General features: G+C 46.8%; 1 protein-coding gene across 3 annotated transcripts in view; it reads right to left on the reverse strand.

Moving 5' to 3' along the window:
- Positions 1–4,645: 4,645 nt before the first annotated feature.
- The window catches only part of NAV1 (neuron navigator 1), a 183,949-nt gene continuing 165,100 nt past the window's right edge, over positions 4,646–23,494 (reverse strand). For all 3 annotated transcript variants that reach the window (XM_077772096.1, XM_077772094.1, XM_077772095.1), the window contains 14 exons: positions 21,260–21,381; positions 17,402–17,598; positions 16,948–17,140; positions 16,687–16,855; positions 16,074–16,171; positions 15,809–15,904; positions 15,405–15,564; positions 14,502–14,737; positions 13,523–13,677; positions 13,307–13,378; positions 12,633–12,829; positions 11,736–11,854; positions 7,662–7,859; positions 4,646–5,552 (listed from right to left, as the gene is read on the reverse strand). In XM_077772096.1, the coding sequence (XP_077628222.1) occupies positions 5,457–5,552; positions 7,662–7,859; positions 11,736–11,854; positions 12,633–12,829; positions 13,307–13,378; positions 13,523–13,677; positions 14,502–14,737; positions 15,405–15,564; positions 15,809–15,904; positions 16,074–16,171; positions 16,687–16,855; positions 16,948–17,140; positions 17,402–17,598; positions 21,260–21,381 (2,108 nt within the window). In that variant the 3' untranslated portion in view covers positions 4,646–5,456. The remainder of the gene's footprint in view (positions 5,553–7,661; positions 7,860–11,735; positions 11,855–12,632; positions 12,830–13,306; positions 13,379–13,522; positions 13,678–14,501; positions 14,738–15,404; positions 15,565–15,808; positions 15,905–16,073; positions 16,172–16,686; positions 16,856–16,947; positions 17,141–17,401; positions 17,599–21,259; positions 21,382–23,494) is intronic.

Consider the following 23,494-nt stretch of genomic DNA (forward strand, 5'->3'; position numbering starts at 1 on the left):
TTTTTCTGCTACAGCCCAGTAGTTTCCCAGGTGAAAATTTCAGAGCCATATTTTTCTCTGAAGATTGTGTTCAGCTAGAAGAGAGGCCAACGTTACCCCTCATGTCTACCTAAAGGCACACGTACCTTTTCTTTCTGTGTTAAATAAAAGGAAAGACAGAAGCATAAAGCACAACAAAGGTGAGTTTGAAATTAATGTTAAAGTCTGAATTATAACCTGTGACCTTCTTATTTTCAGTCCTAGAGCCTCTCAGTGTCGGGACTCTGCTACTTGGCTTTCCCTTTTCCCAAAAGGGTTTGTTAAAAAAAAAATTGCTGGGCCCTCACCCTTGTTTCTGATGCAGTAGGTCTGAGATGAGGGATGGGCCCTGAGAATTTCATTTTTAACAAGTTCCCAGATGCTTACTGCTGCTGGTCTGAAAACAGGTTGAAAACCACTATTTTAAGAAATGAAAAGAGTTGAATCAAGGAACCAAGGGTTCGCTTACTTCCCTGACCACTCTTGTCACAGAAAATTCTCCATGGCATAATCATTCAGAAAAGTAGCCAAGGGGCAGCTGGGTGGCTCAGTCGGTTAAGTGTCAGACTTCGGCTGGGTCACGATCTCCCAGTTCTTGAGTTCAAACCCTGCTTTGGGCTCTCTGCTGTCAGCGCAGAGCCCGCTTTGGATCCTCTGTTCCCCCTCTCTCTCTACCCCTTTCCTGCTCATGCTCCCTCTCTCTCCAAAATAAACATTAAAAAGAAGAAAAATAGCCGAAACATCAAACAGGGAGGACCCAGTACACACAGGTTTAATTTTCAGCTGTAATGGTTTCTGTGCAGCTTCTGTTGCTGTCCCCGTCTTCCAGTTTATTCTGCTTGCCAGGGTCCACGGCCGGCAGTGCTTGCTTCCAGGGCTAGGCTGAGCACACACATACACACGGATCGTCAGCAGTGGGGAGAGCCAAGTTGGCCCCATACGTCCCTGATCAGGTTGACTGAGGACTCATGAATATATAAAGCGGATTCAAGTATAAAGGGCAGTATCTTCAGGTGTTGGCCTTTTGGGAACACAGGGTCCCTAAGACTGTTTTATTACTTATGGCCTCTTCAGTGGAGCCATAACTCGTTAGTAGTTACCAGTCATAGAAAGAATGAACCAGCATTAAATCAGTCTATCCATCAGTAAACCCTCTGGGAAAACACATTTCACCCCATTTGTGGGGTTGACTCATTATAGTCTACTTACTGGCTTCAGCTTAGCTAAGGCCCAGGAAGAAGAAAAAATGGTTATGATGAGGAGTTACATTTGGCGATCTGGATTAGTTAGTACTTGAACCCTATGGGAAATGTGTGATTAGGACAAGAACAGCTTCCTTTCCCAAACACCCTGGCAATGAAGAAGCCAGAGAGCCTCTTGTAGGTCTCCTGATGCTGCCTTGTAGGGCCAAGTCTCACTCGGTCTGGCAAATATTGCCTATAAGCAGACTTTCTGTATCTAGGTGTCATCTCAAGCGATGATTTGAGGTGTTTGTGAGGAAGAGCAGACTGTTCTCTTCCCACTCTTTTGTAATACAACAGGAACTAGGTACATCCGAGGCTAAAAGGGGGTGTCCCTCTGAATAGTGTGACACTGGTCTCAGGGAGTCAGAAGTGAAGACATGGGGAGATTAGGTCCATTGGGAATCTTGCAAACCAGGAAAACCAAAAAGCCAGAAATGAAATGAAAAAAAAAAGTCACTATTTTGTCTGAAATCCTTAAGGAGTATGAACAGATTTGTCAGAGGGCTGGTAATTTAAAACCAAATGTAGCAAGGTAGTCAATAAGGACTTCACTGCAGGATTTGTCCAGGGACAGCAAATCTTTCTTCCTTGCTAGCCTCTAGCTTCCCAATGGTTAGACTACATGAAAAAGACGTTGGTATAAGGATTCACACAAAGACAGAGATAAGCACCGTAGAGCTGCCACAAAGCATAGATTTTTTAAAAAATATTCTGACGCCTCAGAAGATAGGAAACAGCAATGGCAAACTGCTCTTGTGAGAGAGAGAGAGAGAGAGAGAGAGAGAGATGGAAGGGGAGAGAGAGACGCACACACAGACATCAGGTCCCATATTAGCCTCCAATTACCTGGTATTTTATTTTTAATGCCTAGGCAGGGATTGAGAAACACATACACTGGACAAAATGTGTTGTTGGTTGTCTTCATCCAGAAATGAGAGGGACTCTGCTCAGGAACCTCTTCTGCAGTTGTGGCTCTCCTCAGAAGCTGATTTTGGGTATTGAACCATGTCCTCTGCTAGCCCACTTTGGTGAGGAATGGAGTTGAGGGTCTGGAGAGGAAAGGGAGAGCACACATCCCAGTCCTAGACAGGCCGGGTTCCTCTGCAGGTGCCTGCGGGCTGAGAACTTAGCTGTGGGACCCAGGTTTCATTTTTGGAGGGATCCCAGTAGCCTCAACTAAGAAGCAGGTGCGAAGGTAGGAGAGAATGCTGTGGATTTGCTCTTGCCATTAATTCCAGGGCAGTAAGGGGGAGCTCAGGTTTTCTGCTTCAGAGAAGTCTGGATGAGCGCCCCAAGGGGTTATAGCACCATGAGGAGGCTCAACCTTCTGCAGTTGCCACATAACCACGATTCCTTGGTGAGATGACGGATCCCCCCAATGAGGGGCCCAAGCGTGCAACTGTAAACAGGGTCCCAGGCTCCAGAGGGAAAGCTGAGGCTGCAGTTCTACCTCGTTAAATGGGAACACACTTTGTGGAGGGAAGCAACTAGAGACCTGGGCTAAATGCAGCAGTCAACTCAGAGTAGAGGGTGGTGGGTCCCAAGAATAGAGATTAAAATTCATACCAGGAGAGGCCTCCAAAATCAACCTGCTGAGGATCCAAGGAGAATTCACGGTGGTATCCATGGTTACCAGGGAGACAAGAATCCCTTTGGGAGTCTGAGGCAGTTGGAATGGAGGAAGGGGCTCTCCCCTTTCCTTTTTCTCAAGTAGCCAGTAACATCCATGCTAGAAGGCACTGGCTGGGCAGCACCAGAAAATAAAGTTAAGGGCTCAACTTCCTGATCAAGATGGCATGAAAAGTCTGAGCCTTGCCATGGGACTGGAGCTAAGGACAGGGTTCAGAAGAGGCCTTGGTCCAAAGAAGGCCCATCCAGTCTTCCCTTCCTTCCGAGTTAGAACACCCAGCTCTGGGGTCTCCTCATTCTGCACAGCAGAGGCCTTAAGGCAGTGATTTCAGCACCATCCTTGCACAAACATCCTCTTCCCACCACAGAATTGCATATTTTACAGCTGAGTTGGTTGGGGATCTTCACAGCTCATGGACTTAGCAGCAAAAGCAGTGATAGTCTCCATTATAGAGGACCCTGTCATCCCTGGTAGCTACCAGGTGAATGCAGAAGCTTTCTTGGGGAGCAACCCGAATGAGATGTTGGACCTAAATGGAAATATCCTGATGTGAAAAGTCAGATGCATGTATTCCTTGGTTGGGTAGGACACAATGGTCCAGGTTCCTATGCCTGTAGGTTCTGACAAGGTCTTGTGCTACTTAGGAATCTGAAGAACAAGTGCATGGGCCCAGCCTGATCACATATCTTTGATCTGCAGAACTCTGAAACTTCATCCTCACCAGGCAGCTTGTCCTAGATCTGGTCCCACGGGGTCTTCCCGGAATGGCAGGAAGAGAGCTTGCCCACTTGAGATAAAGCAAGATTCTGCAGTCCTTCAGGGTTCATCTTAACCGATCAAGATCTTCTGCCCCCCGTGTACTGGACATCTAGTCAAAGGCTTCTTCCTAGATGGCAACTTGGGTTTTGGCTACAGTTCTTAGATGATCCTGAGGGTCTAGATAAGAAGATGTGCACTGAATGGAGGTTAAGATTTCCAACTAGATTGTGAACATAAGGGCTCAAGTCTCATCATTTTTTTTAAAACGTAGTGACAGACAATGGGTACTCAATAAGTGTTTGTTGAATGAAGGCATACAGACTGCCAGACCTCTGGGGCAACCTCTGCTAAAGGTGATCCCTTTGGAAGGCAGAGCTTTGCCACCAAATCAAACTCCTTGAGCCTTATATTCTGATTGGGAGTATGTCATACAGATGTCCAGTCTCTTAAAAGTGAATATTCACTTGTCAGAAACAAATAGTAAAGGCCAGCTAGGGATTTTGGATTCAGTTGAGCAGAGTGGCTGCCATCAGAATGGGGCAGCGAGGGGCCATACAGGCCACAAGACAAAGCAGGAGTTCTGGTGTCCTGGTTTTCATCCCAGTCCAGTGAGAAGCTCAGGGTAGATCTTCTAATCCATATGGGGTGATACACTTTTAAGTTAGAGGCTGGCAGTTGAGCATTCAGGCAAAATGTGTGCTTTCTCAAAAGGGAAGTTGAGGTTCTTCTACTACTTCTGTCTGAGCTGATGCTTCACGTCTCATACAAGTCTCAAGGATGCCAGCGATAGTGGTGGTGTGGCGGGTATCTAGCTAGGGCCAGTTAGATGGCAGTCAGATTCTCCAGAGAAAACCCGCTTGGCAAAGCCAAACTAGGCCCAGGAAAAGCAATCCAAGCATTTGGTGGACGTGAGAGGAAATGGGGAGGAAAAAAGAAAGAAAAGGAAAATAAATAGGCACGGGGCGGGGGGAAGAAACAAAACAAAAAGCGAAAATAAAAAATAAAAAAAGTAGGGTTTATTGACTGTCATGCATGTTAAATTAGAGGCTGTAAGACAGGACCAGCAGTCTTTCTCTGAAGGCTGGAATGTTATTTTTGTGGCGTGGCTACTTCTGAGATAGGCAATTGTCTTGTCATCATCCCTTATGTCATCCAGGGGTGGGCAAGCGCTCTCTCTACCTTGGCAACTGTTTTCTCTCTCTCCAGCTTCATCTTTCCTTTTTTTCGTTTTTGTTTTTTTAAATACCGTTTACAGATTGATTTAAACATTTTTTTAAACCACATGCTTCTTTTTCTGGGCTCCAGCCAGATCTCTGGGGGGAAGAGTTATTGGCAGTGGTGACAGAAGTCGGAAGGGTCTGCAAGAAATTCCGGGGGGCTTCCACCTCCCTCAGGTTTCCCCCCACAGGGCTGTCTCTCTCAGAGCTGTTCACGAGAATCATGTAGGAACTGCTGCAGGTTTTCCTGATGTCTTCTGAACCCCTCCCCAGAAAGCCTAGGAGTTTCTAATTGAGACAAGAAATCAAGGAAAAAGACCCAGAATCCTCTTTTCCCCAAAGTCATGAGAGGAGGCCAGTGAATGTATCTAGGGGACACATATTTCCAAACTCCACCCCACCAGTCCTTCCTAGGAAGTTCTCGAAGGTGCAGCACCAAGAACCTGCCCTCTTCCTTCACCTCCTCCTCCCCCTCCTGTTCTCTTGGGCCGGAGAGCCAGTGCTCTGGAAGAAGAGAGGGGAGAGGAGGAGAGAACGTCGCTGCTGCCGGCATTTCTGCTGTCCGGGGTGACAGGGACTGCTGGGCCCTCAAAGTGTGGCCTGCAGGTTGGGGTCCAGGATGGTTTCTCGATCTGGAGACTCAATGTAATTGGCAGCTTCTTGAAGCTTCAGCAGCATGGCCATCTAAAAAGGGCAAAAGGAGGGATTCATGAGAGTTGGGACTCAGGGTCCCACCCCCAGAAGGGAAACCTAAAGCAATCTAGATCCCGGGTCTTGTCCTTGGTTTGTAAGTGATTAGGAGCCCAGAGGGTTTACAGGTGGCTCATGAAAAAGCAGCGATGAGGGGACACCTGGGTGGCTTAGTCAGTTGAGCATCCGACTCTTGGTTTCAACTCCGGTCATGATCTCAGGTTCGTGAGATAGAGCCTTACGTCAGGCTCTGCACTGAAGGCATGAAGCCTGCTTGGGTTTCTTTCTCTCCCTCTCTCTCTGCCCCTCCCCTGCACCTACTCGCTCTCTAAAAATAAATAAACTTAAAAAAGAAAGAAAGAAAAAGCAGCAATGATGACTTAAACCCTGTCTGTAAGGCGACGCCCAAACAGGAGAGACGCCCTCTGCCTCCAGGGCGCTCACACTCTAGGAAAGGACAGAAGGCCTGTACACACTGGCTTGTACTGGGGGGGATTTGCAAAGTGGCGCGAAGAACGTCGGTGTCTGTCAGCTTCTTCTGATAGATCATAACCGCACACACTCAGTGTTCTCATGAGCCAGTCCTCACCCTCCTGCCCCAGGCTCACATACCCTAGTGCCTCGTGTCAAGTCTAAACTCCTCAGTGTAACTCACTTCCTTTTTTCTTCCCTCTTTACCTCTCACTCTCCTCTGGTTCCTCAAGACTGTGACCATCCATTTCAGCTAAGTACGCCTGGTTGGTTCTCTATGGAATCTGCTCTCCGCTCTTGTATTCACATGATCACTAACAGTCTTCCAATTTAATGGCTATTTTTACGTGAATAACTGCATTTTTAACTAAGTCAAAAGTGAAATAAAAGTGTATCATGTGGAAGAATTGCTTACTTGCAAGATAAAACTATAAGGTCACAGAAGTTGTGCACGTTGAAACTTTAATACAAACTGCCAAGTTATCTTCTAAAATGGCTTTGCTGACGAACGCTCTCACCAGCAGAGTAGGATGTGCTTCCACACACACCATTTTTGCAGTGTGATATGGTTATCTCCTTATTTTGATGTGCATTCCCACAATTACTAGAGAGGTGACTGATCTTTTCAGATTTTTATTGGCCATTTGCACTTCCTCTAGTCAAATGCCTTTTCATATCTTTTGTCCATTCTTCTATTTGGAAATGTTATGAGAAGTTTTATATACTTTTTTTTTAATGTTTATTTTTGAGAGACAGAGAGAGACAGAGCGCAAGCCAGGGAGGGGCAGGGAGAGGGAGACACAAAATCGGAAGCAGGCTCCAGGCTCTGAGCTGTCAGTACAGAGCCTGACACGGGGCTCGAACCCATGACTGTGAGATCATGACCTGAGCCGAAGTCAGGTGCTTAACTGACCGAAGCCACCCAGGCGCCCTGGGAAGTTTTATATATTCTAGATACCAATCCTCTTTGAAGTTTTTTTTTTTTTTAATGTTTTATTTATTTCTAGGAGAGAGAGAGCGAGAGAGCGTGAGCAGGGGAGGGTCAGAGAGAGAGGGAGTGACAGACTCTGAAACAGGCTCCAGGCTCTGAGCTGGCAGTCAGCACAGAGCCTGACGCAGGGCTCAAACCCACGAACTGCGAGATCACGACCTAAGCGAAAGTCGGACACTTAACCGACTAAGCCACCCAGGCGGCCCGATACCAATCCTCTTTTGGTTACAAGCCTTGCAACTCTTTGCCCCTAGTTGGCCACTTGTCTCAGACTACTTTTTACCGGAGCTCATGAAATCCACCGAGCTGAGGCAGTCCTCAATATAGTACCAGAGAACAGAGGGAGAGAGACAGAGTGGCCACGCGTCCTATTGCTCTCTTCTTTGGTTGTTAGTCCTACCTGGGATCTGCCCGAGACTCGGGTCTTTACTAGAACACATCTTGCCAGCATGCACTATTATTTAGCTTAAGCTACATTGCAGGCATATGATCTTTATAACCCAGGACTCTGACAGTTGAGCTCCTCACTGACCTCCTCCTGGTCCTACCCTTGCCGATAACCTTCGGTCTCCATCAGGGTATGCATGAAGAGTTCAATTCCATAATACTCTTACTTTTACCTTAGAATGGCTTCTACTCACCAGAGGGTCCGAGTCCAGAGAACTTGGGGTACTATCTTTGACTGTCCTATCCTCGGGGGGTGAGGCAATGCTGTGAGGACCCACGGTAGGCGGAGGCAGGTGGTACAGCTTCGATTGGTCTTGTTGGGCTGATGGCCAGGGAAGAGTGTCCCGGACCCACTCCACAGGGTCCTCCCAAGCGGCTTTCTGTCCATGGACCTGGAGAGAAGGGGAGATGTGATTACTGGCAGAGGAATCCACAGGTAGAGGCTTGCTCATGCAGTCTCCTGATGGTCATATGTACTTCCTCATATGGAAAGCCTTGAGGCTCTGATCCCCCATGGAATTTTCTTTGAGTTTCCAAATAAAGGAAGTAAGTCGGTGTAAGCTAGTGAAACCATTTTGGAAGATAATTTGGCAGACTGTGTTAAACACTTAACATGTACCCAACTTATGACCCCATAATTTTACTCTTTAAGTAAGAAATTCTTCCACTTTAGTAATTATATCTTTTTCTAAAATTTTTAATTAAAAAAATTTTAATGTTTTATTTATTTTTGAGAGAGAGAGGCAGCATGAGCAGGGGAGGGTCAGAGAGAGTGGGAGACACAGAATCCGAAGACAGGCTCCAGGCCCTGAGCTAGCTGTCAGCACAGAGTCCGACACGGGGCTTGAACCCACAAACCGTGAGATCATGACCTGAGCCAAAGTCAGACACTTAACCAACTGAACCATCCAGGTGTCCCCCGCCAAAAAAATTTTTAATGTTTATTTATTTTTGAGAGAGACAGAGAGAGAGAGACAGAGCATGAGTCAGGGAGGGGCAGAGAGGGAGACACAGAATCCAAAGCAGGCTCTAGGCTCTGAGCTGTCAGTACAGAGCCCAACATGGGGCTTGAACTCACAAACTAGGATATCATGACCTGAGCTAAAGCTTAACCAACTGAGCCACCCAGGTGCTCTTAATCTTTTTTAATGTTTATTTATTTCTGAGAGAGAGAGAGAGAGACAGAGTATGAGTGGGGGAGGGGAAGAGAGAGAGGGAGACAGAATCTGAAGCAGGCTCCAGGCTCTGAGCTGTCAGTACAGAGCCCAACATGGGGCTTGAACTCACAAACTAGGATATCATGACCTGAGCTAAAGCTTAACCAACTGAGCCACCCAGGTGCTCTTAATCTTTTTTAATGTTTATTTATTTCTGAGAGAGAGAGAGAGAGACAGAGTATGAGTGGGGGAGGGGAAGAGAGAGAGGGAGACAGAATCTGAAGCAGGCTCCAGGCTCTGAGCTGTCAGTACAGAGCCCAACATGGGGCTTGAACTCACAAACTAGGATATCATGACCTGAGCTAAAGCTTAACCAACTGAGCCACCCAGGTGCTCTTAATCTTTTTTAATGTTTATTTATTTCTGAGAGAGAGAGAGAGAGACAGAGTATGAGTGGGGGAGGGGAAGAGAGAGAGGGAGACAGAATCTGAAGCAGGCTCCAGGCTCTGAGCTGTCAGTACAGAGCCCAACATGGGGCTTGAACTCACAAACTAGGATATCATGACCTGAGCTAAAGCTTAACCAACTGAGCCACCCAGGTGCTCTTAATCTTTTTTAATGTTTATTTATTTCTGAGAGAGAGAGAGAGAGACAGAGTATGAGTGGGGGAGGGGAAGAGAGAGAGGGAGACAGAATCTGAAGCAGGCTCCAGGCTCTGAGCTGTCAGTACAGAGCCCAACATGGGGCTTGAACTCACAAACTAGGATATCATGACCTGAGCTAAAGCTTAACCAACTGAGCCACCCAGGTGCTCTTAATCTTTTTTAATGTTTATTTATTTCTGAGAGAGAGAGAGAGAGACAGAGTATGAGTGGGGGAGGGGAAGAGAGAGAGGGAGACAGAATCTGAAGCAGGCTCCAGGCTCTGAGCTGTCAGTACAGAGCCCAACATGGGGCTTGAACTCACAAACTAGGATATCATGACCTGAGCTAAAGCTTAACCAACTGAGCCACCCAGGTGCTCTTAATCTTTTTTAATGTTTATTTATTTCTGAGAGAGAGAGAGAGAGACAGAGTATGAGTGGGGGAGGGGAAGAGAGAGAGGGAGACAGAATCTGAAGCAGGCTCCAGGCTCTGAGCTGTCAGTACAGAGCCCAACATGGGGCTTGAACTCACAAACTAGGATATCATGACCTGAGCTAAAGCTTAACCAACTGAGCCACCCAGGTGCTCTTAATCTTTTTTAATGTTTATTTATTTCTGAGAGAGAGAGAGAGAGACAGAGTATGAGTGGGGGAGGGGAAGAGAGAGAGGGAGACAGAATCTGAAGCAGGCTCCAGGCTCTGAGCTGTCAGTACAGAGCCCAACATGGGGCTTGAACTCACAAACTAGGATATCATGACCTGAGCTAAAGCTTAACCAACTGAGCCACCCAGGTGCTCTTAATCTTTTTTAATGTTTATTTATTTCTGAGAGAGAGAGAGAGAGACAGAGTATGAGTGGGGGAGGGGAAGAGAGAGAGGGAGACAGAATCTGAAGCAGGCTCCAGGCTCTGAGCTGTCAGTACAGAGCCCAACATGGGGCTTGAACTCACAAACTAGGATATCATGACCTGAGCTAAAGCTTAACCAACTGAGCCACCCAGGTGCTCTTAATCTTTTTTAATGTTTATTTATTTCTGAGAGAGAGAGAGAGAGACAGAGTATGAGTGGGGGAGGGGAAGAGAGAGAGGGAGACAGAATCTGAAGCAGGCTCCAGGCTCTGAGCCGTCAGCACAGAGCCCAGCGCTGGGCTAGAATTGCGAAATTATGACCCGAGCCGAAGTCGGACACTCAGCTGACTGAGCCACCCAGGTGCCCCTAGTAATCATATCTTTACAAAAAAATTCTGACTCTGGGGCACCTGGGTGGCTCAGTCTGTTGAGTGTCCGACTTTAGCTCAGGTCATGATCTCAAAGTTATATGAGTTCGGGCCCCATGTTGGGCTCTGTGTTGACAGCTCAGAACCTGGAACCTGCTTAATGCAAAATTAAGTAAATAATGATTTCTGGCAACAATCTGATAGTGTCCCTAGAAACTTACTATCTCATTAGGGGATATTTATTACAATAACATATTACTGTATTTTTATTTACTTTTTTTTATTACTTTTTTCGGGATCTAAAGTGGGCTCTATACCCTCACAGCAGAGAGCCTGATGTGGAGCTTGAACCCACGAGCCATAAGATCATGACCTGAGCAGACATCAGATGCTTAATCAACTGAGCTACTCATATGCCCCAGTAACAAATCACTTTTATGGAAAATACATGGCCAATAGGCATTCAGAAATTGCATTACAGTTCACTAGGGCTGGAAAAGACTTTAGTGATCATTATGTCCTCCTTCACAAGTAAAAAAACTGGGGGGAAGGGGTTAATAAAATGACCTCTTTGCTTTGCATTCTTATTTGCATCCTTATTCTAACTTCTAAAAATCTTTTTACATATTTCATGTCTTCAAAACAACCCAGTGATTTAGGCAGAGCAGATTTATAATATCCTTTCTTCTACATAAGTATGTTAAAGAAGGTTATGGAACTCGGCCAAAGTAATATTTTTATTAGCAATTAGTAGGAGGGTTTACTTAATTCTTAGCTTGGTGTTTCTCTATTTGCTCTGATCCTCTTTTTTAAAAATATTTATTCATTTTTAAGAGTATGAGTTGGGGAGGGGCCAAGAAAGAAGGGGACAGAGGATCTGAAGCAGGCTTTGCACTGACAGCACTTAGCCTGATGTGGAGATCGAACTCACAAACTGTGAGATCATGACCTGAGCCAAACGAAGTCAGACACTCAACAGACTGAGCCACCCAGGTGCCCCTGCTCTGACCTTTGAGAGGCCTGCATTTGGCACAGAGCCAGAAGGCCCAGGACTGGACAGGCCACAGAGACAGTGGTCCTATAGCCATTTACTAAATGGTGGCTGGTGACAGGGCCTTACTCTACCTAAGAGTAGGAAAAGGACCTAACTAATCTTGGAAGCCTCGTGTCTAACATTGAAGAGATATTTCTGCTTTGTTGGGTGGGATAGCCTGACTCTGGGGACTGAGCAGAATCAGAGGGTAGGGCTCACCTTGATCCCATCCTTTGCTCCTTCCTGTAGATAAGGAATGATAGAATTGTTCCACAGGTCAATGAACCAGGTCCGGAAGTCTTCAATGCCAATGGGACAGGACAGAAAGAAGCAAGGGCCTAGGGAAAGGGATGAGACCATTAAGATGACTGAGAACTCAGGTCTCCCCAGTCATCTCTCTCTTTTACTCCTTAATCCCAGGCAGAGGGATCTGATAGCCAAAAGAGTAAAAGAAATATATATACATTTCATATATATATATATGAAATATATATGAAATGTATATATATTTCTTTGTATATATATATATATATATACAAGTTTATTTATTTAGAGCGAGTGAGGGAGGGGCAGAGAGAGGGTGAAAGAGAATCCCAAGCAGGTTCCGTGCTTTCAGCACAGAGCCTGATGCGGGGCTCGACTCCACAGACCATGAGATTGTGACCTGAACTGAAACCAAGAGGGACACTCAACTGACTGAGCCACACAGGCACCCCAGGAACAAAAGAAATTTAGAGTCGGGCTGTCCTGAGATTGTTGTCAAGACCAGTGGGAGTGGCAGTCTCTGAAACATACTTCTTCACAAGGTAGAGTTAAGGTGAGGGAGGGACGGGAAGTTTTTCAATTCCCCCCTAAACACTTTCCTTCCTTTTCCCCATTAATTGTGGGAAAAATGAGGGAGTGGGCTTTCTTCTGGTTGAAGTGATTTACTCCCATCATGGTGCTAACTGCACCATGCTTGTTAAGTAATCAAGCGGACCTGAGTCTGAAGCCATGAGGCTTGCCAGTCCTTTACACGGTGAAGACTCCAGAAAGAAAGGGGAACATCCCACCGGGTGGCAAAGTCAGAAAGGAAAGCCACCTTCTGATCCCAAAGGGGAAGCTGAACCCCAGTACCGATGAGGAAGTCTGAGGTGCTGTGCTTCTCAAGGAAGGTGTGGAGATGATACCACAGCTTGGGTACCCAGTCAAGCACCCGAAGCAGCTCTTCCTTGTTGGCATTGATGTCACTGTCCGACTCTACCAGCTTCCTCCTCAGGTAACGGACCAGGAAGCCATTGGCTGGCTCTACATTGTTGGAGAAGGTCAGCATCCTGCAGCCAGGAATGGGGAGAATGGGGTCAGGTTGGCAATGCGGACACTGTCTGTGGTCATTCCCTGCCTGCCTCCCACAGATGCCCATTGGATTTCTTCTCAGGTAATAGCGGGGTCAACTGAACTCAGGGCAGTAGCATTGGGCAGGTAGAGCTGATCCTCAAATCAGTGACCATCTTCAGATAACCATATGACCTCACTGACCAGGATGGGGCGGGGGGGTGTGGGCAGAGAACCCAAATTACAGAGTCCCAGCTTCAGCCCTTAGTTTTGTAGTTCTTTCCCCTTCTCGAGGAGTCTCCTCCACCCCGTCACTGACATGCCAAATATACCTAATCTCTCTTCCCAGCCCAGACACCCTGCCTAATTCTCTTTTCTTCTGCTATCTACTGCCCCTCTGGTTGGATCCTGGGATTTAACTAGTTTATAGAATCTTTGGTAGTGTTGGAAGGTTCATCCAGGGCCACAGTTCTTACCTGAAGCTCAAGTGCAAACCATGATTGGGTGTCATTTTTACAGGCTGATTGGTGGTACCTATAATATAAGGACTGTGGGAAGAAGGAGGAAAAAGGTTTACTTGGGCTAATGTTTTAACCCTTGCTTTCTGCTATTTACACCCAATGGAGAGCTCCAGGTTGGACGGACCAGGCTCTCCTCCCACGGTGGGGAGTTTGGTCTGGAGTCCAGCTTACCATTTGTGGTACTTGCAAGTGAGAGCCCCATTGACCAGCTCACTGATGGAGCCTGCTTCACTCAGGTCATCCAACAGGATCACCAGAGGGACATCCCCAATTCCCGTCTCCCGGTCTATTTGGTTGGCCAGGTTGGAGAGATACAGTTGCAGATCCTGAGATAAAAGAAGGAAGCGGGTCAGTGCTAAGGAGAGAACGCTGGGATCAACTGTGGGAAGAAGGCTTCTGGAGAAGCCATGCTAGTTCCAGATTTCCCTGGAGCCTTTGATTCCTATTCGATGCATTTTAACTTTCGATTGTAGAAGCAGATGACTATGGACTACTGATTAACAGTGGTCCCAAAGGCTCTAAGGCAACCATCTTAAGCAGTGGCTCCTAAATTCCCGAAGGGTGGGGATCATATTCTCTATCCTACATGGCTTTTCACTGGCTTAGTACCATGAACCACTCCAATGGACATGTCTCCCCCTGCTGGGGAGAGCCAAGATTTGAAGCCACTCCAGAGTGTTGGGCTGTGCCCAAGAGACATCCAGATTAGGCAATGAACTGTGCAATGTATAACATTTAATTCTGAGTGTTTCTCCCCAGAAGGCCCAAAGTCAAAGTAAAATGGAAAAGAAATACTGAAAAGAAAGGCAGAGGGAAGAAAATAAAAGAAAAGATGGGATTTTCAGGGTTGGCAGAAAGTTAGGTGGATATGAGGATGGAATTTAGTCCAGAATCAGCAAAAGAGAAAGGAGTGGAAGAGGGGCTGGGGGAAGAATGGGGAAAGAAGGGAAGGAAAAAGTCTGGAAAGAAACTGGGGACAGAGGAGGGACTAGGAAAGGGGATGCAATGAGATGGGAAAGGAGAACACTGAACAGGGAAGATTCAGGCAGAGGGGAGGAAAGAGAAAAGAGGGGGTGGGAAAGGCCTGGGCAAGGCTTTAGGGAAGCAGAGGCCCAAGCAAAGGCTGGTGGGTGGGTCAGGAGGCAGCCACCTTGCAAGACTGTTGGTGCATGTTGAAGGTGCTGACGATGCCCTCGGTGACCTCGCGGCCGGAACGCTCCACCAAGTACTCAGCCAGACGGTTGGTCAGGTAGGTCTTGCCTGTGCCGCTGGGGCCCGAGAGGACAAGGCGCCGGTGCTTGAGCAGGAGGCTGATGTAGTGCTGCATCATCGGCTTGGGGACCAGTGTCTCAAACACCAGGCTGTCGACGCACTTCTCCTTCAGACCTGAACCACCCGCCCCAGAGAGCATGAGCCATTACCAGGGCCCTGAGGGCGGCAAAGGCATCTGACGACATTTCTTTCTTCAGAGCCCACTGAAAGAACTCAGACCCACCTGCCTTGTGGTTCCACAGGAATCCCCTAACCTCTAGTTTTGAAAACGTAGGTCTTATTTTAGGGACATGTTCTGAGCTATAGGTGTGTGAGTGGAGTAAGAAACCTAGGCTTTCTAGAAATTTTTCTGGGAATGAAAATGGCCCCGGGAATAAATGTTAGGATTGCATCTTACTCATCTTTTTATTTTTTATTTTTATTTTTAAATGTTTGTTTATTTTTGAGCGAGAGTGACAGAGTGTGAGAGGGGGAGGGGCATAGAGAGGGAGACACAGAATACGAAGCAGGCTCCAGGCTCCCAACTGTCAGCACAGAGCCCGATACGGAGCTCAGACCCATGAACTGTGAGCTCATGACCTGAGCCGAAGTGGGACACTTAACTGATTGAGCCACCCAGGTGCCCCTTACTCATCTTTTTTATATCTCTCATCACTTAAGTATGAGCCAGCACATTGTAGCTCCTCAGTAAATCCTTGTTGAATGAATGTGTGATGGACTGTCTGATGTTCCTCTCCCTCCTTCACCTTGTTTCGCTGCACCCCAGGAGACAAAGACTAACCTTTGAGGGAGACTGATATGTTGTTGACGCCCCGGCGGCAGGGAGGCATCTCCGGGGGCTCTGCATCCAATACTCGCTTCACATGGCTGATGCTATAGCCATGGATGGACTCGGTGCTCAGTCCCAGGGTAGAGGCTGGGTCCATCTTAGAAATATAGTCCTGACAGAAAAGAAAAAGAGGAAAAAAAAAAAGAGTAGAGAGAACACCGAGATGATACAAACACAGATGTACAAGCCACAAATTTTAGAGGGAACGGAAGTAGATGGAGAAAGGGAGGAACATATGTTTTTCCTGGTTAGCATTTCTCCATGAATCATCAAAGGTCCCCAAGATCCCAGTGCCTGGATGGCTCAATATCTCATGAGAAGATGAGCCACCTTTGCGAGTACATGTATCCCTTTACCTTGAACACTTGGAAAACAGCTTCATCCAGCATCTTCCAGTCAACTTTTCCACTGACCTTGCTACACCCCAGGAAGAATTCCTGTTGCTTCAAGTCCTATATAGCCAAGGTAGAAGTGGGTGAGCCTCCATGCAGATCACTCCAAGAAAGGTTAGGCGTCATCAAAGGCATTAGCAGTGGGGTACTCTGGTTTTGGGGGTGTTCAGAGACGCCATTTTCTTGGATAAAGTTAACAGTGTCACCAGGCCTCCTTGAAGTTCCTTACCCCTTTGATGATGTGCTGGGGGGGCATCCTCACAACCACCCGAAGGGTCACTTCCTCCTTTGGACCACAAGTGCTGATGCCATCCATGGGTGACAGGTCTGTGGACAGTGAAAAGAACTATTGGCTTTAGGGGGCACCTACAGGCTTTCCTAAACCTTCCAGTCGTTCTCCTTTCCAAATAAGTATTTCCTACAAAGAGGTAACTGAAGCCCAACACTGAAAAGTAACTAAGGTTGAAGGAACTGGGGCGCCTGGGTGGCTCAGTCGGTTAAGCATCCAACTTTGGCTCAGGTACTGACTTCATGGTCCGTGTTCTAGCCCCGCATTGGGGTCTGTGCTGACGGCTCGACGCCTGGAGCCTGCTTCCAGTTCTGTCTCCCTCTCTCTCTGCTCCTCCCCCGCTCACACTCCGTCTCTCTCTCCCTCTCAAAAATAAATATTAAAAAAAAGTTTTTTTTAAAAGGTTGAAGGACCATAACAACTCTCCGTGTCTCCCGACATGGCATCTGCTTGGTGTAGGCATCATTACTTCCGTGACCTAAGAAAGGTGTCACCAGTGCAAGTGGAACCCCTTTTCTTCTTTCCACCCTTAAAGGTTCTCCCAAACAGGTACCTGTGTCTGTGAGGCCCGGGCTGAAGGAATGCGTGAGGGCGAGGCCCAGGGAGCGGCGAGGGGATGATAAAGCAGATGACCCAGGGACCTGCCCTGGCGTGGAGCCTGATGAGGGGCCTGGGGCTACCTTCAGCCGGTCATTCTCTGCTTTCAGCAGGTCTACCTCCAACTGTGGCAGGGACAGACAGGGGAGGGTCGCAGAGTTGGACAGATCTCGAGCCTCGGCCTTCCCTTTCCTCAGCTCTCTGCCCAGACACCGACCTGCATGTTGTGCATCGTCTCTCGGAGTTGGTCCAGCTGATGGGCAGAGTTGAGGGCTTCCAAGCGGATGTCTGTGAGCTTCATCTCTTTCTCCCACAGTTCGGAGCGCAGCTCTGATACCTCCTTCTTCTCCGGCTCCTCTTCCTCATTGCCGTGGAACAGCCTAGCATGGGGGACCGGGTGAGCGGGGCCCCTGTAAGAAAGTGAGAGTGAAGCCAGGTCACGTGGGGAAGCTCTAGAGTTACTAGGGGACACCGAGACCCTTGGCTGGCGGTCTCGGTTCTCCTGCCCAGACATAAATGGTAGTGGGAGGGAAGGCCCATCGCTGGCCTCATATGCCCCAGGAGAGATCTACAGTGCGGTACTGTCCAGGGGCAAACAGTGGGCGTAACTGTGGACTCTGGCCAGCAGCTTATACTAGTACTGGGCAGGGTGATGGGCAGAAAGCACTTACTCAGTGACTTCAATGCCCACAGAAGAGGAGTTGGAGGACTTGATGGAGGGCGAAGCAGTCTCTGTGGAGCTGTGCTGTAGTTTGGGGGATGAGGGGGCAGAGGAGTCGGGTGTGGCAATCTCCTCAATATCAGAGTATGAGGAAGCTGACTTGGGTCCCTTTTTTATGCTGAAGGCTTTGTTGAAGGAACTTCGAAGCTAGAAAAAAGCAGAGCCAGGTAGAGAGATGTCAGGGCTCCACTCCAGAGACTGGGTGAGGACTGGTTTGGGATTTCTGAGACAGAGAGCTGTACAGGCAGGGTATTTGCTGCTGTAATTAAGCCTCCCTCTTAAGGCTTCACTTGGTTCATGGAATATGGACAGAAGAGTTGCCTAGAAATTAGGGCTGAGAGAAAGTGGAATGTTCTGGTTCACTGTTGTTGTGGGCTATGGGAACTTCTTGGGTCTGCTCTCTGCCATGGGGGAACTGTGCCCCTGAGTAGAACAGAGAGAAACTCCCAGAGGTCATATGGTGGCCAATCTCTCAATGATCCAATCCCACCTTCTCCAGCAGACCAATTACTGTTCAGTCTAGAGCCTCGCTCACTTTGGGTCTCAGAATCCACCTTGACCAGGGCTCATCAGATCAGAATTCATTTATCTATTAACCAGAGACTGGCAACATGATTCTGTGGAAATCATCAGAAGGGAGTGGTATCAAGTTTCTTTTAGTGTCTCTTGTGCTCAGCACATCCCAGAATGACTGAAACAGACACAAGTGCTTTCTACTATTTCACTCAAATGTCCCAGAATAAGGAATATTTCCCAGCATTTCCTCCAAATACTTGGGATACTATAATTGGACCATAGGTTTTTTTTTTTTTTTTTTTGACCTTTGGCGTGTTGATGAGCTTGGGTGTTAGGGCTGTGAGCTAGAGATGCAAACCAGGGTTCTGTCCCACCCAGTCACATGCATCCATATAGCATGCACACACGCACAGGGACACAGATATGGAATGGCAGCAAGAGACAGAGAGTAAAGGAGGGGTCGGAGGCTGTAGGGGAAAAAGCAAACAGGTCTTTGGGACAGTGAGAGAAAAGAAAGGAAAACTTGAGGCTACTTTTTCAACGTGTCTCTTTTGGAACACAGGAAGGCTGTCAGGTAGGTGATGGGTGGAACTGACGGTGGTGTGCACTTTGTGTCTACCAGGTAGGGTGTAAAGGACCAATCTGGCTGTGATGGGGATAAGAGAGAGAGAGAGAGAGAATGTGTGCAGTTAGCTAGGGTATGCATGCAGGGAATATATATCATCATTGAATAGTCAAGGTTCAAGAATCCCATAAAACCCAATTCTCTGAAGAGATGAGAAGCTGAGGCTGAAAAGTTGACTTGTTTGAGATTGCAGAATTGAAGGAAAGCCTGAGACTGGAACTCAGCCTTCCTAATTTTCAACCCAATAGTCTTCTTCTACACTGCTGTAGCTATGGGAAGCTATGTGTGTGTGAGAGAGAGTGAGAGAGTGAGAGACAGAGAGAAAGAGTGTGTGTATGTGTGTATATGTGTGTATGTGTGTATATGTGTGCAGAAAGAGATCCTGTTGCCACAATCTGCCTGGGGCACAATGCCTTGTAAGATCACTAAGACCCTGAGTAAGAAAGAGTCGTGTTCTCTGGGATGTTCAGGGCCCCCAAAGCCCAACTGCAGATGTTGACTGGTGTTAGATGGTGAAGGATTCCCTGAGTTCAGGAAACAATGGATCAATCAAGCAAAACAAAACAGACTTTTTTTTTAAGTAGCCTTCATGACCAGTGCAGAGCCCAAAACAGGACTTGAATTCACGACCCTGCAATCAAGGGTTGGACGCTTAACCAACTGAGTCACCCAGGCACCCCCAAACAGACTCTTTACTGAGGGACTTCTCAGTTCTTCCTATGTGGAAGTGCATTGTAGAAATGCAGGGCTTCTCAATGATGCATTACTATTTTAAGGGGCATCATCGTGGCCTAGGGCACAACACATTCTGGGAAATGCTAACCTAAAGAATCAAGTTTAAATAATCACCGTGGCATTTCAGGCCTTTCATATCTGTGCCTCATTGTACTCAGTGCTCTAGCTACAATGATTTTAATTCCTGCCCCACTGTTCCCCTTCTGATTAGACAATGTCAGTGTAGAAGGCCTCTCAACATCAAGTGTAGACACACTCTCCTATTGCAGTCACACCTCAGTTGAACTTCTACTTCCTTTGTGGTGTTTCCCCTGCCTTTTGTAAGTAGTTTCATCTACGAGCTCCTTTAGCACTCCCTGACTGAATTAAGCATTTTGGCACCATTGGGCTGTTATCAGTATTATATGTACAATTTCAGTCTTTGTCTCCCCAGCAATTCTGCAGGCTCCTTGATGGTTCAGATTACAGACTCCACTTTTCACATTTTTCGGAACACTTGGCACAATGTTAGGATAGGGTTAGTGGACCTCAGATAGCTGGTTTGTAATGGAAACTCTGGATTCACCTTCTGCTTGTCTGGGAAACTATACTGTAACTCCTGAAAGGTCTTCAGAAACTCCACGGATGTTCAGAGGGCTTCAGGTTTGCGGGCGGTTTGAGGGTGCCCTGGACTGAATCCTAACCCCTCCTATCTCTGGTTCATCTCCCTATAGAGCTAAATCTCCAGGCAAGACCCAAACTGAACTGGCCTCTGGAAATGGTGGTCAAGATAACGTGCATCCAGTGATGCCCTTCCATGTTGGGCTTCCAGGGTTTGAAGGAACAAAAAAAATTAGAAAGCTCATTTTCTGGATAGGAGGAACTCAAATTGACTGCTTTTATAACAGGCCAATTTTGCAAAAAGGGAAAGACAGGAGGGAAGAGATCAGGATTTTGTTAACTTTCCCATTCGGCCCCCAACCAGACCACTCCTCTTGTCCTCATGGGGGCAGCCGTGGATGGACCATGCAGTGGAGTGAGTTAGGAACTCTGGTGTGGTTGTTACGGTTAGTTTTATGAGTGGCCGCTCCTTCTTTAAGGGAGGGAGTTGCTCTGGAAATGGGGAAGGTATGGCAAAAGGAAAGAGGAAACAAGGAGAGAGGAACTGGGTCTCTTACCTCATAGACCTGGAAAAAAATAGGGATTTGAAGTCAGCATTTTGAAGGGAAAAAAAAAGAAGCAACACTTAATCACTCATTTCACACAGCTGGGACCCATCTGTGCTACACAAAGCTTTGGGGGCCAGTCCTATTGAACAGGGGACAGAGGAGCAAGAAGTCTCCATTTGGGGATCCTCTCCTTCCCACAGGCAGCAGATGAGCTAAAAGTGTTTTAGATCTGCCTAGAGAATTGCAGAAAGGTCATCCAAAGTCAGTTGAGGGCTATCAGGAGCCAGCTGGGGGAGTCGGTGGGGGGAACTATCTCTGGACTAGTCAACAATAATATAAAGATTCCTTTTGAGGTATTATGGGAAGTTCCACAAATACTTCTCCAAAAAACCTGAAGAAATGACTTCCAGGACCATCTAGCATGAATAGCTTTGTTCAGAGAATCTTCTCTCCACAGTAGAGAAGGGAATGGGCAAGGAGATTGATAGGACATTCCCTTCTAGATGTTTCTTTCTGTTGCCAAATACATTGGTTCCACTCAAAGGCATGGAGAGCCCAAGGAAGGTGGGTGTGCCTAAGGGTTGGAGGGATGGCCTTGGTACAAGTGGGGTATGATTGGGATCAAAGGAGAGTTTAGCTGACTTTGCTCTGAGCAGATACCTGGGGCTTGTATTAACCCCAAGGGACCCTATCTTGGTTAGTTCTGGAAGGAGCCAATCCCTACGCTGAGGTGGAGGTGACCCACCATGGCTCCTCACAGTTCCCACCCCCAACCTTTACCTACCCAGCTCTTTTTCTTCTTCTTTTTTGCGTCAGCATCCTTGCTGCTGCCAATGCTGGAATGGCTGGTGATGCTGTTGAGGCTCGAGATGCTATCTGAGGAGTTCTGCCTCTTGATCCGAAGTTCTAGGGGCCAAGAGCAAGTGGGAAGAACACACATAGGGTAGATTTAAGAAGACAAGAGACTTAAGGCAAGTCTAGCTGCAGAAGGTAGACGAGAAGGGGACCAAACAACTCCTACAACCACATCATTCATTTTCTGGATCATTTCTTTCAACAAGCATTTGTTGAGTGTCAATCATGTTTCAACATTAAAAAAAATGCTAAAGGTAAAAAAAAAAAGTGTAAGAATGTAAGTAAGAAATGATTCTTCTTCTCAAGAAGCTTCCAGTCTAGTAGGATAAAAAGCAGTACACAAACTAATGAACTCAGCCTGAATAGGTCTGAGAAGGGCTTAATGAAAGCTTGCCCTCAATTCCTTGATGGAGACATCAACCTACCATTTTTTTTTAAAGCAAACTCTGCCCCCAATGTGGGGCTCGAACTCATCACCCCGAGACCAAGAGCCACATGCTCCACAGACTGAGCCAGCCAGGCATCCCTCAACCTACCATTTTTTCATGATTTTCCCCTATAACACTTGGCTGCCTGGTGCTCTAAGGCCAAGTGTAACTAGCAACGTGTCCTGCACTTAACCTAAATGAGCTTTAGTTTTCTCATTGGGTGGGTAGAAAATCTTTTCAGCTCTCTGCAAAGGTTTGGAATGGCATAAAAGATGATCCACTTTTCCACAGGGAAGGAAAAAGTTAACCAAGGAAGAAATGTTTGAGTCTTGAAAGAACAGAAGTTCTTTAGACGACTTAGGGCCAAAGAAAAAGTACATGCAGAGGCCCTGTGCAGGGCTCCAGCTTTGCTTGCGGAACCTCAGGCAGACTGGAATGGAAGCACGACAGGGAGCACAGGAAGAGGTGAGGGTGGAGGTTAGGCTCAGACCAGACTGGGGAGAGCCCTGAATGCCTCTTAAAGGATATTTGCCTTTGTGTTGTAGGTAATGAGCAGGAGCAACAGAGATTCTAAAGCAAGGGCAAAATATAATCAGATTTTTAAAGCCTTTTTATTTTGAAATAATTATATACTCACATGAAATTCCAAAGAAATGTACAGCCAGTCTCCTCCAATGTTAACATCTTGCCTAACTGTAGAACAATGCCAGCAGATTCATTTTTTTCATAGCACTTACTACGTTAACATGGAGAAAGAGGAAGTGGAGGGTTAGATCAGAGGTAGGGAGCTAGTTAGGTAGTTATCTGCAGTGTCCTCCTAGAAACAAGAGCTATTCAGTGAAGATGTGGGTAGTTTCTGGTTTATTTTCTCACTCTCTCCATGACCAAAAGTGCATCTTTAAACTCTAATCTTCCTTTCATACTACTGGGAAAACAAGATCCTAGGATCTGTTGAAGCACGTGGAAACCCTTTGTTCAAGGATTATCAAACCAAGTTTATGATACTATAGAGTTCTTCTAGTTATTAAAAAATTTTTTAATGTTCATTTTTGAGAGGCAGAAAGACAGAGTATGAGTGGAGGAAGGGTAGAGAGAGAGGGAGACACAGAATCCAAAGCAGGACCCAGGCTCTGAGCTGTTAGCACAGAGCCCGACAAGGGGCTCAAACCCACAGACCGTGAGATCATGACCTGAGCTGAAGTCGGAAACTTAAACGACTGAGCCACCCAGGGGCCTCAGAGTACTTCTAGTTATTATAAAGGTGTGGAAAATTCTCAAGAGAACATGCTGAATTGAAGTCAAGAAATTTTTATTTGTATAAAAATGGCTATATGTATCCCTGTATATTTATTCGTATATGCATAAAAAATTATTTCATTTCTGGAAAGATTCACAAGAAATTATTAACAGGAGTTACCTCTGGAGAGTGAGATTTGGGGTCAGGGGTTCAGGGAAAGGGATGTTACCTTTTACCACATACCCTTTTGTATAGTTTACATCAGAGGCTGGCAAGCTTTTACTGTAAAGGGCCAGACAGTAGATATTTTAGGCTCTGTGGCCAGATGACATCTGTTATACCACCTCCTCAGCAATGCTGTTGTTGCATTAAAGCAGCCCCAGACAACATGTAAATTAATGAGAATGGCTGTGTTTCTGTAATACGTTATTTAAAAAATAGGTGGTGAGCTGGATTGGGTGAATGGACCATGGTTTGCTAACCACTAGAGTTCACGTGT

The sequence above is a fragment of the Crocuta crocuta genome, unplaced genomic scaffold, assembly GCF_008692635.1.
Source record: "Crocuta crocuta isolate KB4526 unplaced genomic scaffold, BGI_CrCroc_1.0 scaffold318, whole genome shotgun sequence".
NCBI lineage: Eukaryota > Metazoa > Chordata > Mammalia > Carnivora > Hyaenidae > Crocuta > Crocuta crocuta.